The sequence below is a fragment of the Protopterus annectens genome, chromosome 14.part0 (genome assembly GCF_019279795.1).
Source record: "Protopterus annectens isolate FY-2018-M chromosome 14.part0, PAN1.0, whole genome shotgun sequence".
NCBI lineage: Eukaryota > Metazoa > Chordata > Ceratodontiformes > Protopteridae > Protopterus > Protopterus annectens.
In genome coordinates, this window is record NC_056748.1 from 873,765,230 (window position 1) to 873,779,793 (window position 14,564).

General features: G+C 42.5%; 1 protein-coding gene across 1 annotated transcript in view; it reads left to right on the forward strand.

Annotated features, from left to right (window-relative positions):
* TNKS2 (tankyrase 2) overlaps positions 1-14,564 on the forward strand; it is a gene marked incomplete in the record, with an annotated part of 1,900,381 nt that overhangs the window by 1,594,421 nt on the left and 291,396 nt on the right. The window contains 1 exon segment of the mRNA XM_044056654.1: positions 3,147-3,252. Coding sequence (XP_043912589.1) covers positions 3,147-3,252 — 106 coding nt within the window.

Consider the following 14,564-nt stretch of genomic DNA (forward strand, 5'->3'; position numbering starts at 1 on the left):
GCCACAAAAGTTCCTCACCAAAAGGATAAAGGGTCTCAAAAATCTGTCCTATGCTGCCCGACTGAAAGAACTCCAGCTCTATTCAGTCGCCACACTTGCTCAGAGGTGACCTTTGCCTAACATACAAGGCCATGTCAAACCCAGATTTGATGAATATGCTTCACCTCAAAAAATCTAGATCCATCAGAGCCACAAGGGCGGGAGACTTAAACCTCGACACGGCTATTAATAGGACATGCTGGAGAGATAGATTCATCACCCAAAGACTCCCTATGCTGTGGAACAAAATCCCGGTACATGTGAGGCAGAGCACCTCGCTGGCCTTGTTCAAGAGAAATCTTGACCAATAGATGGGAGATCGCAGATATACCCCAGGAATTACCTCAGTGTCACTGCTCGACAGAGGCACAGCAAAATAATGGGTATAGTTCCCCATACTAAAGGGGTGGCGTAAGCCACAAAACAATGGGCTAGGCTTATAAATGCCCTCGGGCAGATAGCCTAGTATGAACCTATGAACCTATGAACTATAATGAGGATGCTGCCAACTATTTGGATGTTTGCCTAAGTAAGGATTACTGTAGACGTAAGCTGATTAGCAGTATTTATAGAAAACCTACCTATTCTAACAGCCTCTTGCACTATGACAGTAACCATCCTGACGAGCAGAAGAGGGGTATTGTTAAGGGGCAATATATTAGGTTGGCCCACATAATATCCAATGACTGTTTGTTGTTGGAGGAATTTAATAAACTGAAAGCGATGTTTATGGCTAGGGGATACCCTAGGTCCCTAATTTTTGAGGTACATCAGGAAGTGTTACACGAGAGAGGGTGGTGAGTTGTTTCCACTTTTAGGTACTTCTCAAACTGAAGTGGTTTAAGTAGCAGGTTACACTAGGAACTAATGAATATTCTTGTTCCTTTATTACTACTTTTACTCAGGAACATGAGGTTGTTACTGGTATATTGAGAAAATATTGGGATTTTTGTTTCTTGCTTTGAAGGGACTGGTTGGGTTATTGGAGCAAGACCAACTACTGTGTATAGGAGAGGTAGATCCCTTAAGAATTTGCTTGAGGGGAAGGCAGACCAACAGGTTTCTACTAGTAGGAAGAGGGGTACGATCAAATGTAGTTGTTGTGGACAATGCAAGTATATTCTGGAGGGTGATAAGGTTCAGGTTAATGGAAATAACATTTTTGCTTCCTTTCATTGCAATTGCAACACCAGGGTGTTGATCTGCTTGACTAAGTGCCAACACTGTAAATGTTTTTATGTGGGGAAGAGACAGTGAAAATTTAAAAAAGAGAATATATGAGCACATGGCAAGTATTAGAAAGATGGACACAAGTAGCTCTCTGTATAAACATATAGAAAAATACCCTGAGCATAGGTTTGTCTTTTATGGGTTGGGCACTGTGGTAAGGAATCCTAGAGGTGGACCTTGGGAGGATTTAATTGAGGAGAGGGAGAAGTTATGGCAACTCATACTAGGGGCTAATGTGTTCCCTGGGCTAAATGAATGTATTTCAATAGCCAGTACTTTGAGACCTCTATCTTATAAAGTATAAAACATAATATGTTTTTAAAGTTTTAAAATGTTATGATGTTTTCCTTTAAACATGGGAGGTGTTTAATTGGGTCAGTTTAATGTGATTAATTGGGGATTTTAAAAGCCTGCTTTTGTATGTTGTAACTAGATTCTGATGAAGTCAGGTTTATTCTGACGAAAGCGCTTAATCAAGTTTATTAAACAAAATTTTTAGTGACTGCAGCCTGTTGCCTTCTTTCCAGAGTGCTGATTTTGGTGGGGGTTTTTTGGCACACTTTTGGTTCTTAGTTTTGTCAACTTCAGATTTTCCTCACTTCTCCCATATAAAAGTGTCGGCATCCAGGTCAGGATCTTTTACAAAAAAAAAAAAGCCTAATTTGGCTGAGCTGCCTGCCAGTCTTGCACCTTGTGGAACATCCAGACGCCCCCTAAACACCTGTCATGTCCCCAGCCCTGTATATTTTCGGTTATAAACATTTTATAAAGGAATATATGACAAGAGGTGAAGTGAAGCTCTCATTGTCCCCTGCAAGAGCCCTGAGCCTATAGTGCAGTTTTTCCCCACCAAAAAGAAAAGGAAACCCTCCCTTGTACATTTGTCCATAGTTGAACTTCTGAAACCTGAAGCAGGCCCTGCAGTCTTCAGGCACTGGAAGCTGCCTTTGAATAATTTTCTTTGGAACCAGATTGCCAGCTACTAGCTCCTAGAAAGCTCAGTTTTGCAAGGTTGAAATAAAATTCGGGTATCTGTACAAGAACCTCGTTGCAAACCCAGCAGTTACTTTGCTAGACTCTGTCATTGGAGTAAAACCATTGTTCACTAATAACACTCTTCAAAGCATAAAAGCAAGTCAGACCTGGAGAGTTGTATAAAGATGGCTTATTATTCTTTCACCTTGGTTACAAGAACTACAGATTGTTAGACCCATATGATCCAATTTATGTTAATGAGATTAAGAATGCTTGCCTCAATATATTTAGATTTCCACAGGTTTTCACTTCTTTCCATTTCTTACAAAAAATAGATCTCCACTGTACCACATGTACAGTAGTATTATTACTGTCACTTTCTCTTTTTTTGCTTCCACATTGTTGACCATTCATTCCTTTCCCTTGGCCTTTGTAATACCCTCTTCCAACCTCTTGAAGTGCTTATTTCTAGTCTGTAATCCTTCCTTTTTAATGTTAAGGTTTGCTCACCTTCTACTTGCCATCCTGATTCATTTCTGACTTAAATGAACACCTTATTTCAACTTATTTCAAAATTTTCAACATTTTTTTTTCTTTGTTCCAGGCCCTGCCTATGAGATTTATACTGCATAGTTAAACTTCGTCAATATATTTCTGTTTTATTCTTCATGTTGTATTGGGTATAACTGTGGTGATAATGTCTTGACTTCTGCTGGACATTTTTTTTTTGCATTTTAGTTCTTGTATTTATACCTGTATTTTGTACATTTTTTATCGTTTACAATAGATTTGCTTATGCTTAATGCAAATACTTGCTAAAAAAAAGTACAGATATTTTTTAAGTGTTGAAAGTTAACAAGTCAGTTTTATAAATGTTTTTGTAATAAGCTATTTTTTTTCAGATTCAGAAAGTCTGTAACAAGAAGCTTTGGGAACGTTATACCCATCGGAGAAGAGAAGTCACTGAGGAAAATCACAACCATGCTAATGAAAGGATGCTGTTTCATGGTACACTGATAGTTACTTTGTAATTTGGTTTATTTTCACAAGTCTGTGCTGTGAGAATATTTAAGTGTGATGCATTTTCCTTGCAGTGAAGTCAATATGTAGCTCTATTTATTTATTTATTTATTATTTATTTATTTATTTATTTAAATTTGTTGACCGGGAGTGTCCGACTGGACGTAGGTCCATTTTCAGCGGAGGCCCGGGGAGAAAAGCTCCACAGTAAAATAAACAGACAGTAGTTACATTGGATTACATAGTGATTAACAATTTAACATAGAAATTACTTACAACATATTTACAGATGAAGAACATAGTACATCAGTAGACAACTAGAATCTTTATCTGTGAAGTACATAACAGGCATTAACAAATGTAACAATGAGAAGTTCCTGCTGTATAATAAGTACTAGGCTTATGAGCATCTGAGCTTGCTATCATCGAGGTAGTTAGTGGAGGTGAAAGGTAGTAGTTGGATGGGGTGGATGATATTAGAGTGGGAGTTGCAAGGGCATAGCCAGCATGTTTTTAGGTGCGCTTTTAATAAAGTTTTGAAGTTGGTGCATGATGGTATGGAGGTAATTGTGGGTGGGAGTGAGTTCCATAATTTGGCTATGGCGCAAGAGAATAGTGCTTCACCAGCAGAGTTATTGGCTTTAGTGATCTGCAAGTGATTTTTGTTGCTGGATCTTAGTGGTCTGGTGGTGTGATAGGGTTGGAGTAGATTCTGGAGGGATGGGACATTTAGTGGATGGTTTACTAGTTTGTGGGTGAGTGAAAGTTGATACCACTGAAGGAGTTGAGGGAGTTCAAGCCAGCCCAGTTCAGCAAGTGAGAGACAGTGGTGACTACGGTAGGATGCCCCTGTGGCGAATTTTGCGATTTTGTTGTAGCAGGTCTCTAGCTTGTTTAGATCACATTGCCTTAGGTTGGTATATACTGGAGAGGCATAAAGTAGGGTGGAGATAAGGTGGGAATTTGCTATTGAAATCTTTGCTGCTTTGGTGAGAAACTGTTTATTTCTGTATAATGCTCCTAGTTTTTTGTGGACTTTTTTTATGGTCATGGATATGTGAATGTCAAATTTTAGTTTATCGTCTATTTCCACTCCTAGCAATTTGGTGTGTTCAGTTGGGTATATAGTGGTGTTGTCTTTTGCTGTGATGTTAGTGAGAGTTGTTTTGAATATGTTTGGTGGGTTGGAAGATGAGTAGTTTAGTTTTGTTTGGGTTGAGTATTAAATGGGCATCGGATAACCATGTTTCAACAGAGGAAAAGGCTTCCTGTGTGACTTTTTGCAGTTTGGGTAGGGACTGGGCTGAGCAGATGATGGTAGAGTCATCTGCGTATTGGATGAGTGTGCCTTGTTTGGTGGCAGAGGCTAGATTATTGGTGTAAACAGAGAAAAGTAGGGGTCCAAGGATGGATCCTTGGGGAACCCCTATGGAGACAGGTAGTTGGGGAGATATGTCATTCTGCCATACAACGGATTGTTGGCGGTCAGACAGGTAACTCTGAAACCAGTTGGTGACTGATTGCGAGAAGGATAGATTATTGAGGACAGAGATAAGTTGTTTGTGTGGGACCATGTCAAATGCTTTAGATGGGTCTAGGAAAGTAGCAGAGGAGAGATAGCCATTGTTTTTATGCTGAAGGATAGTGTTTGTAAAGGAGAGTAAGGCAGTGGTGGTGCTATGGTTTGGTTGGAAACCATGCTGAGTACTGGAAAGGAGGTTGTTAGTAAGGAGGTAGTGTGAGACCTGAGAGTGTATGCATCTCTCTAGTATTTTGGAGAGTGGAGAGAGAATAGCTATGGGGCAGTAATTGGTTAGTTCTGCAGAGGGTCCGCCTTTGTGGAGGGGAATTATATGTGAGACTTTCCACAATGTAGGAATGTAACTTTCTGACAGAGATCGGTTAATCAAGATGGATACTGGGTAGGCCAGAGCATCAGCTGCGATTTGTAGGTATTCTCTTGGGAGGTTGTCTGCTGCCAATTTGGTGAGTTTAAGTTTAGTTAAGAGTTTTTTTATGTTGGAGGTAGGTACAGGAGAAAAAGAGAAGGCAGTGGGGAGATTACTAGTTGAAGGTGTGGGTTGGAGGGGAGGGGGGTTGTGTTGTTTAGCTAGTGATAGTATGGTTTGGGTGAAGTGTGTGTTGAATGAGGTAGCAATATTTTCTGAGGAGTGAGGGAGGTTAGGGTGGAGGATGGAGTTTATGGAGGACCAGAATTGTTTGGGGCTGTGTTGTGAGGAGTCTAGGGCAGACTGGTAGTATTGGAATTTGTCCCGTTTTATTAGCTTTTTGACTCTATTGCGTAGTTCTAGGAATTTCTGTCTAGCTGCGGGGGTTTTGGTTTTGCGCCAGTGCTCCCAGGCTTTATCCCTGTTTTTCATTTCTAACTTAGTGGTTTTCTGTAGCCATGGGGAGGGTTGTGCTTTGGTTCTGGAAAATCTTATGGGGGCATGGTAATTAAGGATGTTCAGGAAGGTAGTATTAAAAGATTCAACTGCGTCATCTAGACTGAGGTACTTTAGAGCATGCCAGTTACATTCTTTGAGGGATGAGATGAATGTGAGTGGGTTAAAGTTTATTTTTTACGTATTTGACGATAGATGACAGGTTTAGCTTGGTACAGGTATTTTTTGAGTAGGAATGTTGGGGAGTGATCACTGAGGCTATCTGATAAGCAGCCGGTTATATATGACTGGGGGTTCTTACTGACTAGTATCCAATCCAGGGTAGAGTGCTTGTTGGAGTTTTTATTTATCCTTGTTGGTGACTGGACTAGTTGGGTGAAGCCATGAAGGTGTACATGATGGGTTGGATTGTTGCCAGAACAGGATTGCCAGTCAATATTGAAATCACCTAAGATGATGGTTTCTTGGGGGAGATGGTGGGTAGACCAGCTGAGGAGGTTTTCTAGTGGAGGGATGTTTTGGCCAGGTGGGAAGTAGCATCCAATTATGTTGATGGTTTTGTTTCGGTTAATTTTGAGGTTGGTATATATTATTTCTTAATTTCTTCATAGCTCTACTACAGTTGCAAACTAACCTGTCCTTTTTTCTCTTTACAAAGTAAAGGATAGTATTTTTTTCACTTCTAACTTTTCAGTATTCATCACTTTTGGGTGGGATAATATTACCTCTGCTTTATTCCAGTGGTGTATTTAAAACAAAAAAGGGGGGGGTTCAACTGTATCCTAGCTCTGTTTGCCTGTACGTTGCTATGTGACATGACAGCAAATAACATAAAAGGGTCCTTTGCCAGTGTATGTGTCAGCAGCTTTTCTGAGAACTACTGTATCTTCCTGAAGTTACAGTTCATCTGCTCTTGGTTCAAGCAGTATGAGAAAAATTCTGGTGCTATTATTGTGGAATATTGTTGCATTAATCACTTTAGGGAGCAATCTTGTATGCTGTAGTCTGATGTTCCACAAAAATTTTGAAGCTGGGCTGACGTCACCTTACTGCAGACATCGTCCCTTAATTGGTATGTATTGTATCTATAGTTCTTTCATGCCTCTCTCTTAATAGTGCTAGCCTAATTGTCCACCTTTAGCACCTGAGACACTAGGGGGCTCTGGTCTAAGACCTGCTGAACATTGGCTCTCCACAGTGATGTGCAGAAGAAGATGACAGTGTCAAGGGATATTAAAAATAAGATGGAAGAAAATGACAAATGAAAAGGGTACTCACCCTGGCCCAGTTTATCCTACAATAGAAATGTGAAGGAGGGAGGGAAAGATGTTAATAGGACTGCAACAGTGACCACACACAATAATTTACTGTTATTGTAAGTTGTTTACACAGCTTTTCTTCATGTGCATCTCTGATGTCCTTCAGGGATGCATCTGCAGTCATAACATATGGGTTGTCCTGCCTCAGGCAGCCCTTCGGTCGGCCGGATTCCAAAGTCTGGGTCTGGCCTCGGCTGATGTCGCACTTTCCCCGACGTCAGAGCGTCTGGGGTATAAAAGCATCAGCCGACGCCATTTTCCTCAGTCTTTCTTGCCGCGCGGTGCCCGAAGCAGAAGCTGTTCGCAAGTGCCGGTCGGTCGATCCAGAGATTTCAGCTACCGAAGACTTCGAAAAAAGCTAAGTACCCCGTTGGGGACTCTTTCTTGCCTCAGCTGATGTCAGACAAAGTAAATAATTGTTTAACTTGTGGGAAACAAATACCTCATAAGGATTTCCATTCTTACTGCCTTCCTTGCTTAGGCCCAGACCACGACGTATCAGCTTGTTTAGCCTGTGCTTCCTTCAACCGACGGACTCTTAGACGTCGGTCGGAGTTTGCAGAGGAATTTTTTGGAGCCGCTTTTGCTTATAAAATGCCGTCGGAGACTCCGACTTCGCATATGGTCAAAAAACGCAAGGAAAAGGACCGACACTCGTGGCCCGTGGTTTCGGCTGAAACCACGGCTAGGCTTACCGCGAGTGTCTCGGTTTCGGCCTAAACCGAGTCCACGACTATTCCTATTACCGAAACCGTACTTCCGACCACTGAGGCCAGAGAGGCCCCGGCCGAGTCGGCTTCAGAACTCCCTACCGAAGCTAGTGTTCAGGAATTGTCCGACACCATACCTTTGGACATTTCCACCCCTGCACGTGGGGCAGCTAGGCCCCCAGCTTCTATGTCTATTAAGGCCTTCTCCAGGACTAAAGCTGCCAAACTTTCAAAAGCTTTGCCTGCCAAATCTACATCCCAGAGGCCTTCCTCTAGTTCACAGATCCTCAGCCTTGCTGAGGACCTTATCTCCTTAATTAGGGGTTCACAACCTCACCCAGACAGGGCCTCTCAACCTCCTCCAGACAAAAGGCCCAGGACTGACCCCTCTGAACCTCACTCCTCAGATTACTCCACGGATGGATCTGATTTGTCAGACTACCAGGAAGGGGCCTACTCGCCTTATGAGGATTCAGATGCAGAGGAATCTATCCCTTCGGCCTCCCCTCCTGAAGAATTTTCCTTTGGGGAGACTTTACACTCCATGAGAGAGCACTTTCAATGGCAAGGTCAGGATTTCTCTGATTCTAGAAAAAGATTAAGGACTTTTTTGCATTTGCCTCAGCATAGGCCCTTAGCTATACCTCCTGTTCTAAATGTAATTGATGATGTGTACAATGATGTCAGTACAGCCCCTGATTCTCTTCCTCCGGCCCCTGCCAAACCTGACAGATATTACAGGGTCCCGGATTCTCATTTCCATCTGTATAAAGCCCATGCTGCAGACCCAGAAACTATTTCTCAGGGCCCTAAAGGGTTGCAGCTGCTACTGCCAAAACCCCTACCCTCTGAAAGAGAGTCTAGAGCTTTAGAGAGATGGGGAAAAAGGTTTATACATCTGCTACTCTTTCTGCCAGGGCATTAAACTGTCAATTCCATATGATACAGTACCAAGAATTTTTGTTAGATCAACTGAATAAGAAACTTTCTTCTCCTGAACCCTTAGACCGTAAATCCCTTCAGGATTTGGTACATAACTCACAACAGGTTAGTAATCATTTTTTAAAATGTGGCTATGATGCACTGGAGGCTTCATTTAGATCAGCTATGATTGGGGCAGTTATTCGTAGGCATGCCTGGCTGAAGGAGCAATCTTTGCCAGACCATGTCAAGGCTAAACTCCTCGATGCTCCAATGGAGAAACAAAATTTATTTGGCTCCCCTGCACAGGAGATTCTAAAAAAGGTTGAAGAAAAAGCAAAATCTGTGCAAACAGTTAAAGATTTCCTGCAAGTCCAACCACCGAGGTTCAGCAGAAACTGGCCTACAAAGAATTGGTCCTTTCCAGACTCGTCCAGAGCACAGAGAGGCAGGAACAGGCGCCCTAGAGGCAGAGGTCAATCGAAGGGCCCCTACAGAGGCCGTCAGTGGCAGCCTGCCAACCAGAGGAGTAGTGCAACAGCTACAACTACAACCACTACTACAGGACAAACCCAATGACTTGACTCTGATTCTGCCTACCAGGGATCAACTGGAAGCACCCTTGGGCGGAAAGCTGGCTTTATTCTCAAAAAACTGGCATTGCATTACAAAGGATACATGGACATTGCAAATAATAGACAAAGGATAACAGGTTTCACTTCCACACTTTGCCAAAAAGAAGTGGAATGCCAAACCTTCCACCAAACCAGAAGGCAGAGGCTTTAAGACAAATCAGCAATTTACTTCAGATGAAAGCTATAGAAAGGGTACCATGTACAGAACAAGGCCAAGGATTTTACTCCAGGCTATTCCTTGTACCAAGAAAAGAAAACCAATGGAGGCCTATTCTCGACCTGTCCGCACTGAACACTTATGTCATTGTGCCAAAATTCAAAATGCTGACCCTACAGCAACTTCTTCCCATGTTGGGCAAGGAGTCTTGGCTGTTGACTCTAGATCTCAAGGAGGCATACCTGCACGTCCCTATCCGACCAGATTGCAGAAGACACCTCAGATTTCTTGCAGGATCAGAGTATTATCAATTCTCAGCATTGCCCTTTGGCTTATCTACTGCGCCCAGAGTATTCACGAAATGCCTGGCATCAGTAATTGCACATTGCAGACTTCAGGGAATTCAAATTTATCCTTACCTGGACGACTGCCTAATACAAGCGGACAACAAGAAAAAATTGCTAAAGGACTTGGCCTATGCCATACACCTGCTACAGACCTTGGGATACACAGTCAACATCCAAAAGTCAAGACTAGTACCATCCCAAAGGATAACCTTTTTGGGTGCGGATCTGGACACAAACACCCAGATGGCTTTTCTCACAGAAGAAAAACAAAGACAACTTCCAGATTACTTCATGCTTCTGACGAGACAAACTCAGCTTACTGCAAGGAAAGTCCTGCAGGCCCTGGGTTACATGGCATCCTGCATAATTTTAATTCCACATGCCAGGCTGCATATGAGGAAACTACAATGGTACCTAAGGAGTGTATGGTCTCAACACAGTCACAGTCTAGAAACCATGATACCAATCATTCCATGCCTTCAGAAGGAATTCCTGTGGTGGGCTCAGGCCTGCCAGTCCAACAGAGGGTTGCCTTTCAACAAACCGAAAACAAGGCAGACCATCACCACGGATGCCTCAGACCGAGGATGGGTAGCACACATGGAGGACAAACGTATCCAAGGCCTATGGCCTCAAGGGCAGCTAAGCATGCACATAAACCAAAAGGAAATGATGGCAGTGAGGCATGCAATTGAGGCATTCAGACCCTTCCTCCAACAAGGACATTTGTTAAGGACAGACAACACTACGGTCATGTGGTACATAAACAAACAGGGAGGCACACATTCCTACCCTCTATGCCGGATGGCTATGAATCTGTGGACTCTATGCCTGAATCTCAATATTCAGCTGCAGGCCAAATTCGTACCAGGAAAACAAAATGCACTAGCAGACAGCTTAAGCAGAACTACCATGGATGCACATGAATGGATGCTGCATCCAGACATCTTCAAACTCATAACAAAGACATGGGGAATGCCAGAGATAGATCTGTTCGCCTCCCCACTCAACCACCAACTGAAGACATTCTGCTCAAGGACATACCACCCACAAGCATGGAGGGTGGACTCTCTCTCTTTCAGCTGGAATGCCCTAACAGTATATGCCTTTCCACCTCTCCCATTGATGTACAAGGTTCTACTGAAGATCAGGGAGGAACAGCCAAAAGTGATACTAATAGCTCCGGACTGGCCAAGACAGCACTGGTACCCACTATTGAGAAGCATGTCTCAGGCAAATCCATGGCCTCTTCCCCTATGGCCTCTTCTTCTAACGCAGAACAATTTCAAGACCCTGCATCACAACTTGAAAACATTGCAGTTAACTGCCTGGAAAATTCCTTAAGTCCCAACCAAACTGTTTTATCTCAGAGGGTGACTGACATTATCCTGGAGGCTCGCAGACACGAGGAAGACATACTCAGCTAAATGGAAGAGATTTCTCATTTGGAGCACATCAAAGGGCACAAATGTCACAGTGGCAAACCTAGCACACATTCTAGAATACTTAGCAGAATTGTTCCACAATGGCCTGTCTTATTCTTCCATTAAGATTCATGCTTCAGCAATTTCAGCAGAATACAATATGGATCCACCTATCTTCTCACACCCTCTTCTCAGGCAATTTTTGAGAGGGATCAAAAATGTTAAACCTCCAAGAAGACCCCCTCTACCTGCATGGGATCTCAATTTTGTGCTGGAAAAACTGACACTACCTCCTTTTGAACCAGCAGCATCAACAGACCTACAGTTTTTATCTTGGAAAACTCCATTTCTTCTGGCAATCACTTCAGCAAGAAGAGTATCTGAGTTACAAGCATTAATGGCAGTGCAGCCTTTTCTTATTTTTCACCAGGATAGAGTGTCACTAAGAACCAATCCTACTTTCATGCCAAAGGTGGTATCTAGGGTATCCTTGAACCAAGCTATTCACTTGCCTACGTTCTGCCCTAACCCACAGAACAAAGGGTAAAACTTTTGCACACCCTGGATATACACAGACAACTACGCTACTATTTGGACAGAACGAAAACTAGCAGAAAAAACTGACCAACTTTTTGTAGCATATGCAACTGGGGTGCAAGGAAGAGCAATTTCCAAACAAACAATTTCAAAATGGATAGGAAATTGCATTCGCTTTTGTTACTCCTTTCATGGAAAGACAGTTCCTGAAAATATCAGGCCTCACTCCACAAGGGCCACAGCCACCACTACAGCTTTCCTACGAGGGGTGGCTACCAAGGACATTTTAGAAGCTGCTACTTGGAGCTCCGTGCATACATTTGCTAAGCATTACAATTTACCTTTATACTCCAGATCCCGAGCAGGCTTTGCAACTGCAGTGCTGCAGGGGATCTTAACTACACCATCCTTCTCTTAGTACCTCCTCCCCCAGATTGGCTATGGTATTCTACCCATATGTTATGACTGCAGATGCATCCTTGAAGGACATAGTACAGTTTTGTACCTACCACAAATGTAGATGTCCGATAGGTATGCATCTGCAGTCAGGATTACCCACCCTCCTTCCCCTCTGTGGTATTCCTAGGGTGCTTACCCCTCTTTCAGCTAGCTGGGGGAATTTATTATGGTGTATTTGTTTGTTTATACATGTATATAATTTGCAAATGTTTGGAACTTTTCAGCATTTATCCAAATTTAGCCTTCCTAGAGGGCACCTGGCATCTGGGGCAAGAAAAACTGAGGAAAATGGCGTCGGCTGATGCTTTTATACCCCAGACGCTCTGACGTCGGGGAAAGTGCGACATCAGCCGAGGCCAGACCCAGACTTTGGAATCCGGCCGACCGAAGGGCTGCCTGAGGCAGGACAACCCATATGTTATGACTGCAGATGCATACCTATCGGACATCTACATTTATGATAGGTACAAAACTGTACTTTGTAGTCCTTACTATAGGTATGATTCCCAAATTTGCTCCCACCCCACCAGAAATAGAGGTCGATTTCTGCATGGAAGAAGTGGAGATCATACTCCTTCAGGATAGCATAGCTGAACACTGCTATATGCAAGTTGCATCCAAGCTGTAGTGCTTTCAGAAAATATGAACGGAGGACTACGTGGCCATTTCTAAGTAAATCTGTGCACTAACCCACTCCCAGAAAGCTCCACCTGTATATTTATAACATTTACGTTGGTCTTGCAACAAAATTTGATGCAGTATAATATCCATGTGGAGGGGAGGTGGTGGTATGTTTGGTGACATCCCTAGCTTATCCTCATCAAAGGAGGTAATTTGGTCTTATTTTCTCATGGCTTTGGATAGTACCTCAGTTGCCTGAATGTCCTTTGAGATAATTTTCCTTGTTCTGAGATGAAAAAAAGAAAACCATCCATAGTCAAGATATACAACTATCTCTTTGATCACTTTGGGCACCTCTGAGGTGTTTGTGATGCCCCTGCACTGGCCCAGTAATCAAGGAGCCTCAGTCCTCACCACTGGCAACCATGAGGGACGTACACAGTGGGAGGATGACAAGTGCACACACAGTAGAGTACAATTTCCCTTAAGAGCTCACAAAGATCACAGTCAGTCTGGGGCTGGTTTCTCCCTCTTTCTCCAGATTCCCAGTAAAACTCCCCACTGGCACAGCTGTACAGTTGAGTCCTTAGCTAGGGTTCCAAGCCAAGTTTTCCCAACACTCTCTCTGTCCAACCATTGCTTCGTTTCCCTGCCCAAATAGCTGACGCACACACACACTTTGAGATTTGATTTATATGCAAACACATACCTGGGAAAGGCTGGCACAGGGTTATTAGCAGTTCTGCCCAGACCATAAGGTAGTTATCACTGCCACCAGAACTTCTCCTTTATCAGCTACTTTAAGGCCCTTCCCAAAGGCTGACCAATCCTACTGTGTAATGTTACTATTATCCAAATGGTAAGTGTGACCAAGAGCAGGGCTATTTAGGAGTGGCCTGTACAGTGTCATTAGATACATATGCAAGTACTCTAAGAGCGTAACTATATCTCATAAATATCAGCCACAAACATAGGTTTAAATATATTTAATAATAATAAAAGGACAAGACAGTACTTAATCAACACAGTAACTACAGAGTTCAAAATAACAGGAAATATTTTAAAACAACATTGCAGGACAGTCTCAAATAAATAAAGAAAACATCTAAACTAATCTTTACTATTTTCCTAACTGTATCTAAAAGAAATTACTGTACCCTAGTTACTTGCTATTAGCAAGGCAAGTGCAGATGTTGCTGATAAGTGGATGTTCTTGCTAGGTCCAAGACAAGATAGAAAATGCACAGCCTCTCTCTGAGAGAGTTCTTAAATTACAGTCGCACATTACTGCTGGGTTAGCTTGGATAACATCACTCTGTCACCTGCCTTCAGTTCCCAGGCTAACAGAAGCTAACATGCTTTTAACATCTCTGTGTAAGAAGTACATATCTCTCAGATGTTTGCAGAACTTGGAAGTCATAAAACAATAAAACACTTTTACATTTGAAACCTAGTAATTATTTCTGTTTCAAGACAATAGAAAAAACTGTAGTTGTAGACTGTGTCTGCTGCTGAGCTGAAACAGAAGTGATAACACAATTGTAAAACACTTAAATTTCAACTTATTTTCTTGAAGTTTTTGCAAGTTAACTCTGTGTGTTCCAGCGTCTACTATTAAAACATATATTTACACAGGTATATAGTTGATGTGCATTTCTGTTCTTTTTTCCAGTAGGGTACACTGTGGACACATCCTTGAAGCTCAGTCCTGTACAAGCTCTGCTCAATGCACACTTCTGCACCAGTAGTTTAATATACACATACC